General features: G+C 39.9%; 2 protein-coding genes across 2 annotated transcripts in view; one reads left to right on the top strand and one right to left on the bottom strand.

The window, feature by feature from the left end:
- bcar1 (BCAR1 scaffold protein, Cas family member) overlaps positions 1–6,509 on the top strand; it is a 41,160-nt gene extending 34,651 nt beyond the window's left edge. The window contains 2 exon segments of the mRNA XM_062961716.1: positions 1,030–1,119; positions 5,665–6,509. Of these exon segments, the coding sequence (XP_062817786.1) occupies positions 1,030–1,119; positions 5,665–6,195 (621 nt within the window). The 3' untranslated portion in view covers positions 6,196–6,509.
- A 3,880-nt stretch (positions 6,510–10,389) lies between these two features.
- Positions 10,390–16,798, bottom strand: LOC100565667 (chymotrypsinogen B2). Its single transcript, XM_003229216.4, has 7 exons — positions 16,701–16,798; positions 15,380–15,483; positions 14,965–15,044; positions 13,655–13,733; positions 13,287–13,467; positions 11,661–11,794; positions 10,390–10,606 (listed from the first exon to the last, which is right to left on the bottom strand). Exons 1-7 carry the CDS (start codon positions 16,750–16,752, stop codon positions 10,445–10,447), a joined length of 792 nt encoding a protein of 263 aa, XP_003229264.1. The 5' UTR covers positions 16,753–16,798; the 3' UTR covers positions 10,390–10,444.

Raw genomic sequence — 16,798 nt, 5'->3', positions numbered from 1 at the left:
TGTATGTCTTTCGGGCTGTGTGGCCATGTTCCAGAAGTATTCTCTCCTGACGTTTCGTCCACATCTATGGCAGGCATCCTCGGAGCCTCTGAACACGCCTGCCATAGATGTGGGCGAAACGTCAGGAGAGAATACTTCTGGAACATGGCCACACAGCCCGAAAGACATACAACAACCCTGGTTTCAGATGAATAAACAGGAACCACTATAATAGTAGTAGCAATAATAGCAGCCGGCGCCACCAGAACAATAATAACACTGTGTAACATGATTTTTGTTCCTAATTGCACCCAGCATTAGGACGACGCAAACAATGGGTAATTTTATTGCATTTATGGGTTCCATTGATTAATTAAGTCAGTAATACTCCCAGAAGTCCAGGCCAGCTTGTCCAATGGTCAGGAATTCTGGGAGATGAAGTCCAAAACACTTATTTATTTATTTATTTACAGTATTTATATTCCGCCCTTCTTTCTCACCCCGAAGGGGACTCAGGGCGGATTACAATGAACACATATATGGCAAACATTCAATGCCAACAGACAAACAACATTCAGTTTTAGGCAGACACAGAGGCATTTTTAACATCTTTCCAGCTTCACGATTCTGGCCACAGGGGGAGCTGTTGCTTCACCATCCATTGGTGGCTGTTCTTCCTCATTCTTTTCCTCGTGTTTTGCTGGCAGTTTTATGGTGTTGTAGATTAGTTAAATTAGCCTCCCGCATAAAGCGTACCTAAATTTTCCCTACTTGACAGATGCAACTGTCTTTCGGGGCTGCATAGGTCAACAGCAAGCCGGGGCTATTTATTTATTTTTTAATGGTCGGAGGCTTAACCCGACCCGGGCTTCGAACTCATGACCTCTCGGTCAGTAGTGATTTATAGCAGCTGGTTACTAGCCAGCTGCGCCACAGCCCGGATGCCACAAGTTTGGCATGCTGGCTCTGGAGTGGCCAATGCCCACGAGTGCTGGGCGCAAGGGCACCTCTCAAGGCATCGTGTGAACTCCTTGTGTCTTTCTGAACCAGGGGAAGGAGGAGTTTGAGAAGACCCAGAAAGAGCTGCTGGAGAGAGGAAACATCACCCGGCACGGCAAGGGGCAGCTGGAGCAGCAGCAGGTGGGTGGCACTGAGTCGCGGGGTATTATTAATAATAATAATAATAACAATAAAAACAACAACAACAATAATAGTAATAATATTTGCATGGACTCTGCGTCTGGCACCCCATGAGTCATCTATGGAGAGACCTGTTCACCTTAATTGATTAATATACTATCTCTAGGTCTCTCTGTGTCCTCTTGCATTGACCGTAGAATTGTGCCAGATTCCCAGAGATTGATAAAGACAATAGGACGTCTGATTATTTTCACAGTTTTTAAGTGATTTTGGTTGGCCTGCATGTTTAATTCGGTTTCAATATTTGTATGTTGTGGTGTTGCTTTTGGTGTCTCAACCAAGAGATAGAAGCAGGGTGCAACCATCACCCTCATCATACCTCTAACAATAATATTAATACAGTAGAGTCTCACTTATCCAACATAAACGGGCCGGCAGAATGTTGGATAAGCGAATATCTTGGATCATAAGGAGGGATTAAGGAAAAGACTATTACACATCAAATTAGGTTATGATTTTACAATGAAGCACCAAAACATCATGTTAGACAACAAATTTGGCAGAAAAAGTAGTTCAATACGCATTAATGCTATGTAGTAATTACTTTATTTATGAATTTAGCACCAAAATATCACGATATATTGAAAACATTGACTACAAAAATGCGTTGGATAATCCAGAACGTTGGATAAGCGAGTGTTGGATAAGTGAGACTCTACTGTAGTAATAATAATAATAATAATAATAATAATAATAATAATAATAATTACACATAATAAAAGTGAAAATATGTGTGTATGTGTGTGGCTAATAATAATAATAATAATAATAATAATAATAATAATAATAATAATAATAATAATAATAATAATAATAATTGAGGGCTTTTGGTGTCCCCTGAGTAGTGGGAGCAATAAATTATTTGTGAGAACTTGTCTGTGGAGGTGGATACCCCAGCCACATACACACATACATATTTTCATTTTTATTAGGTGTATATTATTATTATTATTATTATTATTATTATTATTATTATTGGATGATGATGATGACGACAACAGCTGGTTGGGGTCTTATTGTAGAGAGGGAATCATCATCATCATCATCATCTCAGCCGGCATTTGGAAACAATAGACATTGACAAAATTACGATCTGTCAGCTGCAAAAGGCCACCCTACTGGGATCTGCACGCATCATCCGAAAATACATCACACAGTCCTAGACACTTGGGAAGTGTTCGACTTGTGATTTTGTGATACGAAATCCAGCATGTCTATCTTGTTTGCTGTGTCATACAAATAATAATAATAATCATCATCATCATCATCATCACACAGTCCTAGACACTTGGGAAGTGTTCGACTGGTGATTCTGTGATACGAAACCCAGCATGTCTGTCTTGTTTGCTGTGTCATATAATGTCGTTGTGTCAATAATAATAATAATACACATAATGAAAGTAAAAATATGTGTGTATGTGTGTGGCTGATGATGATGATGATGATGATGTTAATAATAATAATAATAATAATAATAATAATAATAATAATAATACGACCTCTCTTGGAATCTCTATGTTCTCTAGCACAACCCTGAGGTCAACTGTGTAAGTGGACACCTCCACCACGTACACACATACACATTTTCACTTTTATTATGTGTACTAGCTGTGCCCAGCCACGCGTTGCTGTGGCAAAGTGGTGGTGGTATTGGTTAAAAGTTGTTGTGGAATTTTTATTTGACGTTATTTGTATTTTTTTAATTAATTTTATTGTAACTTATCTTTTTTATTTATTATATTTTATTAGTTATTAGTTATATTGTTATAGTTATTAGTTATATTGTTATAGTTATATATATAGTTATTTTGTTATAGTATTTTATTGTATTAATATTTTTAGTGTTTTTAATTATTTTTATTGTATTATTTGTGTTTATTTTTTATTCTTTTATTAACACTGTGCTGAGTGGGTTGCTAGGAGACCAAGTGGGCGGAGCTTAGCCTTCTAAGTGGCAGCAATTGGATAAAAATATTTATTGCTCTCCCTCTAAGTAGGACTTTATTTTTCTTTTCTTTTTGTTGTATCAACCTAGAGGCATGGATGATGGGTTGTGTTGTCAAATTTCGAGGTTGGGGGGCCTGTAGTTTTGTTGTTTTGTGGGTCGCCGTGATGCCATCACTCATTTATATACAGTAGAGTCTCACTTATCCAAGTCTCGCTTATCCAACGTTCTGGATTATCCAACGCTTTTTTGTAGTCAATGTTTTCAATACATCGTGATATTTTGGTGCCAAGTTCGTAAATACAGTAATTTCTACATAGAATTACTGTGTAATGAACTACTTTTTCTGTCAAATTTGTGGTATAACGTGATGTTTGGGTGCTTAATTTGAAAAATCATAACCTAATTTGATGTTTAATAGGCTTTTCCTTAATCCCTCCTTATTATCCAACATTTTCGCTTATCCAACGTTCTGCCGGCCCGTTTATGTTGGATAAGTGAGACTCTACTGCAGGGGTCCCCAAACGAAGGCCCGGGGGCCAGATGCGGCCCTCCAAGGTCATTTACCTGGTCCCCGCCCTCAGTTTTATAATACAATATATTGTATATACATATAATAACGATAATAATATTATAATGCAATACAATATAACACTAATAATAATACCATATAATAATATTAATTATATATTCTATATTACATATAATATTACTAATAATATTACAATATAGTGGTATAGTTCAATATAGTAATACAATATAACACTAATAATAATACCATATAATAATATTAATTATATATTCTATATTACATATAATATTACTAATAATATTACAGTATAGTGGTATAGTTCAATGTAGTAATATATAATACTAATATTGTGCTATGCTAATAATATAATATATTGTATGTACATATAATTTGTAAGCCACTCTGAGTCCCCTTTGGGGTCAGAAGGGTGTGATACAAATGTAGTAAATTAATGCAGTAAATAAATAATAAATAAATTTTAGACTTAGGCTCACCCAAAGTCTGAAATGACTTGAAGGCACACAACAACAACAACAACAACAACAACAACAACAACAACAACAACAACAATCCTAATTAACTTGACTATCTCATTGGCCAGAAGCAGGAGCACACTTCCCATTGAAATCCTGATAAATGTATGTTGGTTAAAATTGTTTTTATTTTTAAATATTGTATTGTTCTTTCATTGTTGTTGTTGTTGTTGTTGTTTTTGCACTACAAATAAGACATATGCAGTGTGCATCGGAATTTGTTTGTATTTTTTTCAAATGATAATCCAGCCCCTCAACAGTCTGAAGCAGGGGTCCCCAACCTTTTTAAGCCGAGGGCCGGTTCACAATCCTTCAGACTGTTGAGGGGCCAGATTTTAAAAAAAATTATTTTTAAAAATAAAAACAATTTTAACCAACATACATTTATCAGGATTTCAATGGGAAGTGTGCTCCTGCTTCTGGCCAATGAGATAGTCAAGTTAATTAGGGTTGTTGTTGTTGTTGTTGTTGTTGTGTGCCTTCAAGTCATTTCAGACTTTGGGTGAGCCTAAGTCTAAAATTTATTTATTATTGATTTACTGCATTTATTTACTACATTTGTATCACACCCTTCTCACCCCAAAGGGGACTTACAAATTATATGTACATACAATATATTATATTATTAGCATAGCACAATATTAGCATTATATATTACTATATTGAACTATACCACTATACTGTAATATTATTAGTAATATTATATGTAATATAGAATATATAATTAATATTATTATATGGTATTATTATTAGTGTTATATTGTATTAGCATTATATATTACTATATTGAACTATACCACTATATTGTAATATTATTAGTAATATTATATGTAATATAGAATATATAATTAATATTATTATATGGTATTATTATTAGTGTTATATTGTATTACATTATAATATTATTATCGATATTATATGTACATACAATATATTATATTATTAGCATAGCACAATATTAGCATTATATATTACTATATTGAACTATACCACTATACTGTAATATTATTAGTAATATTATATGTAATATAGAATATATAATTAATATTATTATATGGTATTATTATTAGTGTTATATTGTATTAGCATTATATATTACTATATTGAACTATACCACTATATTGTAATATTATTAGTAATATTATATGTAATATAGAATATATAATTAATATTATTATATGGTATTATTATTAGTGTTATATTGTATTACACTATAATATTATTATCGATATTATATGTATATACAATATATTGTATTATAAAACTGAGGGCGGGGGCCAGGTCAATGACCTTGGAGGGCCGCATCTGGCCCCCGGGCCTTAGTTTGGGGACCCCTGGTCTGAAGGATGGTGGACCGGCCCTCGGCTTAAAAAGTTTGAGGACCCCTGCTCTACTGTATATAGATAGTTATGATGAAAGTTGGTTTGTGACAAGCAGGGTCAAGGCTAAGGCGATGGTGCATTTTCTGTCCGCAGTTGAAGCAGTTTGAGCGTCTGGAGCAGGAGGTGACGCGGCCGATCGACAACGACCTCTCCAGCTGGACCCCTCCGCAGCATTATGCGCATGTCCGGAGCGCCGGTGGCGTTGGTGGCGCCGCCCTGTGCCCTTCGGACCGCCCGCTGCTGCTCTTCTACCTGGAGCAGTGCGAGGCCAACCTGACCACGCTGACCAACGCGGTGGACGCCTTCTTCACGGCGGTGGGCGCCAACCAGCCGCCCAAGATCTTCGTGGCGCACAGCAAGTTCGTCATCCTGAGCGCCCACAAGCTGGTCTTCATCGGGGACACGCTGGCCCGCCAGGCCAAGACCCCCGAGGTGCGCCACAAGGTCACCCACTACAGCAACCTCCTCTGCGACATGCTCAAGGAGATCGTGGCCACCACCAAAGTGGCCGCGCTCCAGTACCCCTCTCCGGCCGCCGCCAAGGACATGGTCGAGCGGGTCCACGGCCTGGCCAACAGCACCCAGCAGTTCCGCATGGTGTTGGGCCAGCTGGCCGCCATGTGAGCACGCGCCGTGGACATGGACTGTAAATACATTGGTTGGACTTCGGGGACGCCGGGCATGGGCCAACTTTGGCCCTCCCTCGGGGCGTTTTGGACTCCAACTCCCACAATTCCTAACAGCCGGTAGGCTGTTAGGAATTGTGGGAGTTGGAGTCCAAAACGCCCCGAGGGAGGGCCAAAGTTGGCCCATGCCTAGTCTCCATTCTCACCACCAAGAAAGACAAATAATTATTTTTTTTTCCTCCCCGTTTGATTCTGAAATCGTTTGGCTTAATGGGCACTATTTAAATCAAATAAAGAAGAGAGAGAATCCAAGGAATGATGGGGCGAAAGGTGCTCTCCCTGGCGTGTCTCTTGTCTCTATTTATTTATTGTTTATTTATTTATTAGCGACATTTATATCCCGCCCTTCTCAGGGCGGCTTACGAGTTATATATACATACAATATATTATATTATTAGTATAGCAACATTTATATCCCACCCTTCTCAGGGCGGCTTACGAGTTATATATACATACAATATATTATATTATTAGTATAGCAACATTTATATCCCGCCCTTCTCAGGGCGGCTTACGAGTTATATATACATACAATATATTATATTATTAGTATAGCAACATTTATATCCCGCCCTTCTCAGGGCGGCTTACGAGTTATATATACATACAATATATTATATTATTAGTATAGCAACATTTATATCCCACCCTTCTCAGGGCGGCTTACAAGTCATATATACATACAATATATTATATTATTAGTATTGCACAATATAAGCGCTATATAAGCATTATATATTATTATATTGCACTATATATATGACTATGGGCGGCTTACATACAATATATTATATTATTAGTACAGCGCAATATAAGCACTATATAAGCATTATATATTATTATATTGCACTATATATATGACTATGGGCGGCTTACATACAATATATTATATTATTAGTATAGCGCAATATCAGCACTATATAAGCATTATATATTATTATATTGCACTATATATACGACTATGGGCGGCTTACAAGTTATATATACATACAATATATTATATTATTAGTATAGCGCAATATAAGTGTTATATAAGCATTATATATTATTATATTGCACTATATATACGACTGTGGGCGGCTTACAAGTTATATATACATACAATATATTATATTATTAGTATAGCACAATATAAGCACTATATAAGCATTATATATTATTATATTGCACTATATATATATGACTATGGGCGGCTTACAAGTTATATATACATACAATATATTATATTATTAGTATAGCACAATATAAGCACTATATAAGCATTATATATTATTATATTGCACTATATATATATGACTATGGGCGGCTTACAAGTTATATATACATACAATATATTATATTATTAGTATAGCACAATATAAGTGCTATATAAGCATTATATATTATTATATTGCACTATATATACGACTATGGGCGGCTCACAAGTTATATATACATACAATAATTATTAGTATAGCGCAATATAAGCACTATATAAGTATTATATATTATTATATTGCACTATATATATGACTATGGGCGGCTTACAAGTTATATATACATACAATATATTATATTATTAGTATAGCACAATATAAGTGCTATATAAGCATTATATATTATTATATTGCACTATATATACGACTATGGGCGGCTTACAAGTTATATATACATACAATATATTATATTATTAGTATAGCACAATATAAGCACTATATAAGCATTATATATTATTATATTGCACTATATATATATATGACTATGGGCGGCTTACAAGTTATATATACATACAATATATTATATTATTAGTATAGCACAATATAAGCACTATATAAGTATTATATATTATTATATTGCACTATATATATGACTATGGGCGGCTTACAAGTTATATATACATACAATATATTATATTATTAGTATAGCACAATATAAGTGCTATATAAGCATTATATATTATTATATTGCACTATATATACGACTATGGGCGGCTCACAAGTTATATATACATACAATAATTATTAGTATAGCGCAATATAAGCACTATATAAGTATTATATATTAATATATTGCACTATATATATGACTATGGGCGGCTTACAAGTTATATATACATACAATATATTATATTATTAGTATAGCACAATATAAGTGCTATATAAGCATTATATATTATTATATTGCACTATATATACGACTATGGGCGGCTTACAAGTTATATATACATACAATATATTATATTATTAGTATAGCACAATATAAGCACTATATAAGCATTATATATTATTATATTGCACTATATATATATATGACTATGGGCGGCCTACAAGTTATATATACATACAATATATTATATTATTAGTATAGCGCAATATAAGCGCTATATAAGCATTATATATTATTATATTGCACTATATATATATGACTATGGGCGGCTCACAAGTTATATATACATACAATATATTATTAGTATAGCGCAATATAAGCACTATATAGCATTATATATTATTATATTGTACGATACGACTAGTTTGCAATATTATTAGTAATATTGCATGCAATATAAATATACAATTATAATAGTGTATTATTATTATTATTATTATTATTATTATTATGTTTATAGTACGTGCAAACTCAACAAATTGGCATGATTGGACACCGAATAATAGAAAGAGGATGCTGATACTCTGTTTGTCTCCTGATGACCACAATTGTTGAAACCGAACTCATCGCAAGACTCGCAAGTTTTACATTTCGGTGGATATTCACACACACATAAAGGTTCAAGCCTAAGCACTTCACTCCAGGCATCTAAGGAAAATCAGCTTCGGGTGCATCTATACTGTAGAATTAATGCGGTTTGATACCACTTCAAGTAGGCTTAGTAAATGATTAGATTGTTGTTTCACAAAGTGTTCTCCTCCAGGTGTTTTGGACTTCAGTTCCCAGAAATAAAAGCTGTTAGGAATTGTGCAAAACATCTGAAGGAATGTTTTGAGAAACTCTGGATTAGATTAATCCTCCCAGGAATGTTTGGAGCTGGGCTGGGACTTGAAATCCAGCTAAGATTGGTAAAAATGTGTTGTTATTAGAGGAGGAGGGTTGGCTTTTCGATAGCAGAGTTGACAGAAGGAAGGAAGGAAGGTGAGTAGAGTAGGAGGAAGGGAAGGAAGGAAGGAGGAAAAGAAGAAAGAAGAAAGAAGGGACAGAAGTAAGACATGGATAAAGGGAGAGAAGGAAGGAGGAAGGAATAGAAGCACTGCCAAAACCAGCTATCTCTAACAAGGGGGTTGTGTATGTTAGTCGTCTGGCATGCCATGATACCTTGAAAGCCAGGAACAACATGACCGAGTTTGAAGGCAGAAGCAGAACATTTATTCGTCTGGCCAGATGGATATCAGAACTGTGCTCCTCCAGATGTTTTGGACTTCACTTCCCAGAAATACCAGCTGTTAGGAATTGTGGGAGTTGAAGTCCAAAATGTCTGGAGGAGCACAGTTTGAGAAACTCTGGATTAGATTAATCCTACGAGGAATGTTTGGGGCTGGGCTGGGACTTGAAACCCATTTAATATCGGTAAAAATATATTATGAATGTATAGTTACTCTTAGAAGAGGAGAGTTGGTTTTTCGATAGCAGAAAAAAGAGTTGACAGAAGGAAGGAAGGTGAGAAGAGTGGGAGGAAGGAAAGGAGGAAAGAAAGGACAGAGGTAAGACATGGATGAAGGGACGGAGGGAGGAATAGAGGCACTGCCAAAATCATCTATTTTGGACTTCACTTCCCAGAAATACCAGCTGTTAGGAATTGTGGGGGCTGAAGTCCAAAACATCTGGAGGAGCACAGTTGAGAATCTCTGGATTAGATTAATCCTACGAGGAATGTTTGGGGCTGGGCTGGGACTTGAAACCCAGCTGAGATTGGTAAAAATATGTTATGAATGTAAAGTTATTATAAGAGAAGAATTGATTTTTTGATAGCAGAGGAAAGAGTTGACAGAAGGAAGGAAGGTGAGAAGAGAGGGAGGAAGGGAAGAAAGAAGGAAGGAAGGAAGGAAGGAAGGAAGGAGAGAGAGAGGGACAAATGGGGTTGGATTGGACAGCCTGTGAGCTCTCATCCAACTCTAGGATTCTATGAAAACACGAGACACTGTTCGTGAGGGAGAATCTCTTTATTGTCCCCTCGGAGCCCCGGTTTCCTTGTCTCCTCAGTTGTTGGCCATGGTCTCCTCGGCCCACTCGCGGAGGCGGCTGACTCGGGCGTAGACGGCCGGGGTGGTGATGGAGCAGCGGCTGCTTCCCCAGGACACGATGCCCACCAGCTCCCAGGCCCCGTCTCGCTGGCAGACCAGGGGCCCGCCGGAGTCACCCTGCGGACGCAAAAACAGGCAGACTGATGCATGGAGCCACCATTGACTATATGGAGTATTGAGGGAGAAAACCCTCAGAAATTGCATCAAGCATTTAAAAATTGATGGTTTTGGGGGGAGATTGGCACAAAAGGGACACAAAAGTGGGCCAGGCTATGGCATAGCTAGTTAGTAGCCAGCTGCAATAAATCTCTACTGACCGAGAGGGTTGGATTGAGCTCCCGACCATTATAGCCTAGCTTGCTGTTGACCTGTGTAGCCCGAAAGACAGTTACATCTGTCAAGTAGGAAATTTAGGTACCACTTTATGCAAGGAGTCTAATTTAACAAATTTGCATCACCATTCGGATTGAGCGCCAGACCATTAAATAGCCTAGCTTGTTGTTGACCTAAGCAACCCGAAAGACAGTTGCATCTGTCAAGTAGGAAAATTAGGTACCACTTTATGCAAGGAGTCTAATTTAACTAATTTACATCACCATTCGGATTGAGCGCCAGACCATTAAATAGCCTAGCTCGTTGTTGACCTAAGCAACTCGAAAGACAGTTGCATCTGTCAAGTAGTAAATTTAGGTAGGGTAATTTAACTAATTTACGACACCATAAAAACTCCCAGCAGTGTGCAGAAAGGAATGAGGAAGTACTCCATCAAGGACTCAGTATTACAAGTGGATGGGGATGCATCAGCTCCCCCTGTGGCTGGAATCGAACATAACCTTCATGAACCTGGAAGCTGGAAAATGTTAAATAGCCTTTGTGTCTGTCTATATATGTCGTATGTCCAATAATGGCATTGAGTATTTGCCATGTATATGTGCATTGTGATCTGCCCTGAGTGAGAAAGGCAGAATAGAAATACTGTAAATAAATAAATATAAATTTCTATCCCGGATTGGGAGCAAATGACAGACCACCACTTCTATAGGTAAGGATCAAGTAGCATCAATGCACCCCCTAAAAGGACTCCTTTCAAGAAGCATCTTCCTAGTTGGCCAAATGCGTTGATCAGGGCACGGAATGGTGTTCAAGGGACGCATTTTGGAGATGCGCATACCATGCACGAAGAGGCCCCGGCTGCTCCGGCGCAGATCATCAGGTCGGAGATGTTGCTGCCCCAGGACTCTTTGCACTTCTCGTTGGAGAGGAGCGGCAGGGCCGTTTGCTGCAGTTTGCTGGGGGTGGTGAACGCTGCAGAGGGGGGAAAAGAACAGTCAGTCCCATCGCTCTTGGCATTACTACCAATGGAGACACATCAGAACCCAAAGCGGTTCTGATGTAGTTTCTCAAAGGCACCGGTGCAGCAAAAGCTACAGCCAACACCATTGCTCCAAACTAATCCCAACCACAAAATGTTGCCCAAAAGAGCATTGGGCCATTGAGCGCTCAATGTCTCGCAGACCTAGCTCACAGGGCCTACAGTTGAGCACCGAACTTTATTTCAGAGCATCACCTATTTTCAGATGATAATTTGGATGCAGTGATGGATTTGGAGCGTAAATCCAAACAAGAACATTTTTCAAGTGTAATCCCAGCCAGGCTGACTGTCCGTCCATCCATCCAACTATCAATCATCTATCTATTTATCATCTATCTTGGCTGGAGTTACACTATGCAGTCTCTATGCTATCCAAAGCTCTCTCTGTGTGTCTGTGTGTATGTATCTATCTATATCTATCTATATACATATACATATGTATGTGTGTGTGTGGCTGTAGTGCCCACTTCCACAGGCAATCCTTGCCTCCACAAACAGCTATAGTTCCCACTAATCAGAAGACACCAATGGCCTTCCTTCCAATGACATTGCAGGTTATGGCGAGCACTGTGAACATGTCCAAGAGCCCTGCCCGTGTCCTCCACAAACACCACACTGCCCACCACCCAAGTGAAAGCTTTCATACAGGGACAATTCCATCCTGGATTTTCTGTTTTTCCTCCTCCTCTTACTCTCTCAATTGGTGTGAAATTTGCATGACCCCGCCCACTGCCTCTCCCATAACCCTTTCCTATTTTTTTCTATGGCACACAGCAAACAGAGGCATTGCTCACTAAACCCCAAATCATTCCCAACCCTTGGCATGAAATATGTTTCAACCTGAGGAGTCCTATAGAACTGCTCCAAGACTACAGAGACTTTGATTTGTTTTGACTCCAAGCCAGGTTTGAGCCAATTGATTTGTACACTGATATATTTAGTTTCACAGCATATTATCACATACCATTTTGGAGAGACTGAATGTGAACATACTGTGTCGCTAACAAATTTTAGTTGGAGTCTGGTTGATATATGTCTGATATATGTTTTATACTGAAACTGCTCTGTGTAGCATTTAAATCTGGATAATTGCAGTCTATAAATCTTTATACTCTGTAAGTTACAACTGTGTGCCACTACAGCTGACTGAATTTGGTCATCAGTTGTATTATTATTTGTATTATTGTTAACATTATTATGTATAGGATGCTCTAATATACATATTGTCTTCTATGCTTTGAACCTTTATCATGGTGCACATTTTTCAGATATTGTTTAGAATAGACAGCTGTGTTTAGTTATTATTATGAAATATGTTTCACCTGCTCTTCCCAGGACATATATGCATCTCCTCCCCAACTCAAAACAGAGCTCAATGTGTCCCTTCCACCCCAGCACACGGCCCAGGTCCCACCAAAAGCCCACCATTGTAGCGCGTCTTTCCCCATCCGCTGGTGGCGCAGAGGTCTCCGCTCTTGAACTCGTCGGTGACATCGGTCAGGCAGATGGGGGAGACAGTGTCGGTCAGCTCGGCTGGAGTGGCCAGCTTGATCAAGGCGATGTCGTTGTTGATGGCCACAGGGTCCCATTCTGGGTGGATGAAGACCTGGGGGAGGAGAGAGACCCCAAAGCAGAGTATTATTATTATTAATAATAATATTATGTGTGGCCGGAATCACAGGGTGTGTTTCCTGAGCTATCTGGCCATGTTCCGGAAGCATTCTCTCCTGACGTTTCGCCCACACCTATGGCAGGCATCCTCAGAGATGGTGAGGATACCTTATGTCACCCACCTTCTCGACGGCCAGCTTCTGTACTTTCTCTGCAGAAGAGCTGCGGTCATGTTCGCCAAGCACCACCACATTGGAGGTCCTGGAAAAGATAAACGGAACCTGTGATCCGGTGGTCTCCGTGTTAAAAATGCTGTGCTTTTTTGCCTCCTTCTGGAAAGAGTCTCAGAGCCATGAAACTTCCCGGAAAGGGAGCCAAGCTTTTTGCATCTTAGATTGAGCCCGGTTTCTCTTCCAAGGCAATCTGGTGTCTGTATGGCAAAATCTCTTCCCATGCAAACACCGAACTACCTTGGAAGAGAAAACTGGGGCTGCTTTTTCCATCACGCTTTGTCCCTGGTCCACTCACATATCGTCTGTTTTCCTGAAAGCACAAGTAAATAGTAGGGTTGTGCAAAACGATCTTTAGTCCTCGTTAGTTGTTAGTTATTTGTTAGATTTGTGCAAATGAATGGCTATTAAGAAGGATGCAGGAAGGGAGGAGCATTTGGTGCTTGAACACATTAAGCGTTCGGTGCTCGACTGTAGGCCCTGTGAGCTAGGTCTACGAGTCATCGAACACTCAATGTCTCATAGACCTAGCTCACAGGGCCTACAGTTGAACACTGAACGCTCAATGCTCATAGGCTCAGCTCACAGGGCCTATGAGCGTTGAGCGCTCGGTGCTCGCCTGCAGGCCCTGTGAGCTAGGTCTACGAGACATCGAGCGCTCAATGTCTCATAGACTTAGCTCACAGGGCCTACAGTCAAGGGCTAAACACTTGACTGTAGGCCCTCCAAGCCAGACCTATAAGCCATCGAGGGCTCAATGTCTCATAGGCTCAGCTCACAGGGCCTATGAGCGTTGAGCATTTGGTGCTCGCCTGCAGGCCCTGTGAGCTAGGTCTATGAGACATGGAGCGCTCAATGTCTCATAGACCTAGTTCACAGGGCCTACAGTTGAGCACCGAACGCTCAGTGCTTATAGGCTCAGCTCACAGGGCCTATGAGTGTTGAGCATTCGGCGCTCGCCTGCAGGCCTTGTGAGTCGGGTCTAAGAGACATTGAACGCTTGATGCTCATGGGCCCTGCAAGCCAAGTCTACGAGCATTGTCAGGCCTACTGTCGAGTGCTCAACCATAGGCCCGGCAGGCAGGACCTACAAGCATCGAGTGCTTGGTTGTTTTCTGGGCAGTATGGCCATGTTCCAGAAGTATTCTCTCCTGACGTTTCACCCACCTGTATGGCAGGCATCCTCAAAGGTTGTGAGGTATATATAATTCTCTTCCCCTTTTAATTTTCCCATCATGAACAGGGCAGGGAGATGTACTCACGTCACGCCGCAATGGGCCGCGGTCACAACCCAGCGCTCGCTGACCAGAGACCCGCCGCAGAAGTGCCAGCCGGATTTCTCCTGCAGAGGAGACCCAAAGACAAAAGTGGTGTGAGACCCGGAAAAGCCGGGAGCGGTTAGAGCAAAGCATTGGTGCATCGGCCAATGATTAAGAAGTCTAAGAGTTGAAGTCCAAATTGGGATATATGTCCAAAGAACGATAGGGAGCCTGATAGTATCACACTCTAATGAGTAAAAGGGATCTCAGCCTAGATGTGGATTCTGATATATTGCAAGAGGGAGGCATTTTCTGCACATGGTCAGGAGCACTGTGGCCTCCTTAGAGTGATATTCTATTGCACGGGACCACAAATAAGGTCAACCGACAGGTGAAAGCGCTCCCCGAACTCCCTTACCTGCAAGGTAGCCTGCCAGGGCCACGAGCCGGGCACCGCCTCCTCTCCGTTGACAATGCGGGTGTAGCCGCTGATGACAGGCTGGATCTTGGGCACGCCACACCCTAGGAACAACCACACAAAAATGTGAAATTAGAACTTTCCAGGTACCGTATGGTTTGATTGGAAGGCCCTGGCCAACAGCACTAGCGAATGAGTTCCAGGTCGGTAGATTGGTGAATCCGCGCCAGGTTTTTCTCTAGTCTTAAAAGGAGCTCGCCAAGGTTCTGAACCCAGTTTGGAATGGACTTCGGAAACATAGACAACCAAGAGCTACATCCCAAAAAACATTTAACCCCATTGTTTAAGAACAGCCACCAAGACCCAAAATCCTCACCAGACCCACCAGTCCTGGCCGTGGGACCTAGAAAAAGACCTCTCCTGAAGATATTAACATTCCTATTAGCAATAATAATAATAATAATAATAATAATAATAATAATTTCTTTATTTATTTGCAGTATTTATATTCCACCCTTCTCACTCAGGGCGGATCACATTATACACATACAGGGCAAACATTCAGTGCCCATATACACATAGAACCGAGACAGAGACAGACAGACGCAGAGGCAATTTAACCTTCTCCTGAGCGGATGTTCGATTCTGGCCACAAGGGGGAGCAGCTGCTTCATCATCCACTGTGACGGCACTTCTTCATTCCAACGTCGTAAATTATTTAAATTTGCCTCCCCACTTTTATAAGTGGTACCTTATTTCCTACTTGATAGATGCAACTATCTTTCGGGTTGCTAGGTCAGCAACGAGGAGGGGCTATTTTTTTAATTTTTTAATTGACGGGTGCTCACCCTGCCACGGACTCATGAACTCATGGTCAGAATGATTTATTGCAGCAGGCTGCTCACCAGCCTGCGCCACAGCCTGTCCCAAATTTATAATAATAATAATAATAATAATAATAATAATAATAATAATCCACTTTATCTGTCCCGCAGGAGACGCAAAGGAGACATAAAAACATTTGCATACAATTTAAAATATGCCATGTATATTTTGTATAGGGGGATTATGGTCTTTTAGGTAGCCTGGAACAATATTTTTGTGTTCATACGAAACTGTTCTCTGTCATTTTGTGTCGACACGAAACGACAGCACGAAGAAAACGAAGGAAAACATTTTGTGCACATCTCTAATGCATAGTATGGAGCGCTCTTAGCAGCCTCTTGTAAGCTCCTGCCATTGGACCGTATCGAGATATTTAACCCAACCCGAGGAAGGCTGGACCCTTTGGCGACCACGAAGGGACCTTTCTGGGCCTTACCTTGGGCGGCACTGAGAAGCGCCAGGCAGGAGAGAAGCCAGAGAGCAGCCATGTCGCCTCTTTCTGGGAAGCAATGCTTTTGGAAGAGGCTGCTGCAG

Source organism: Anolis carolinensis, unplaced genomic scaffold (genome assembly GCF_035594765.1).
Source record: "Anolis carolinensis isolate JA03-04 unplaced genomic scaffold, rAnoCar3.1.pri scaffold_9, whole genome shotgun sequence".
Lineage (NCBI taxonomy): Eukaryota > Metazoa > Chordata > Lepidosauria > Squamata > Dactyloidae > Anolis > Anolis carolinensis.
The sequence above is the reverse complement of the archived record's forward strand: the minus strand, read 5'-3'. Positions and strand labels throughout refer to the sequence as shown.

Coding starts and splice junctions, on each gene's coding strand:
- LOC100565667 (XM_003229216.4), bottom strand. CDS start 16,752: ATGGCTGCTCTCTGGCTTCTCTCCTGCCTGGCGCTTCTCAGTGCCGCC. Junction 13,468..13,654: donor AGAAGCTGGCCGTCGAGAAG/GTGGGTGACATA, acceptor CTCCTCCCCCAG/GTCTTCATCCACCCAGAATG. Junction 10,607..11,660: donor CCGGGGCCTCTTCGTGCATG/GTATGCGCATCT, acceptor TTGCGTCCGCAG/GGTGACTCCGGCGGGCCCCT.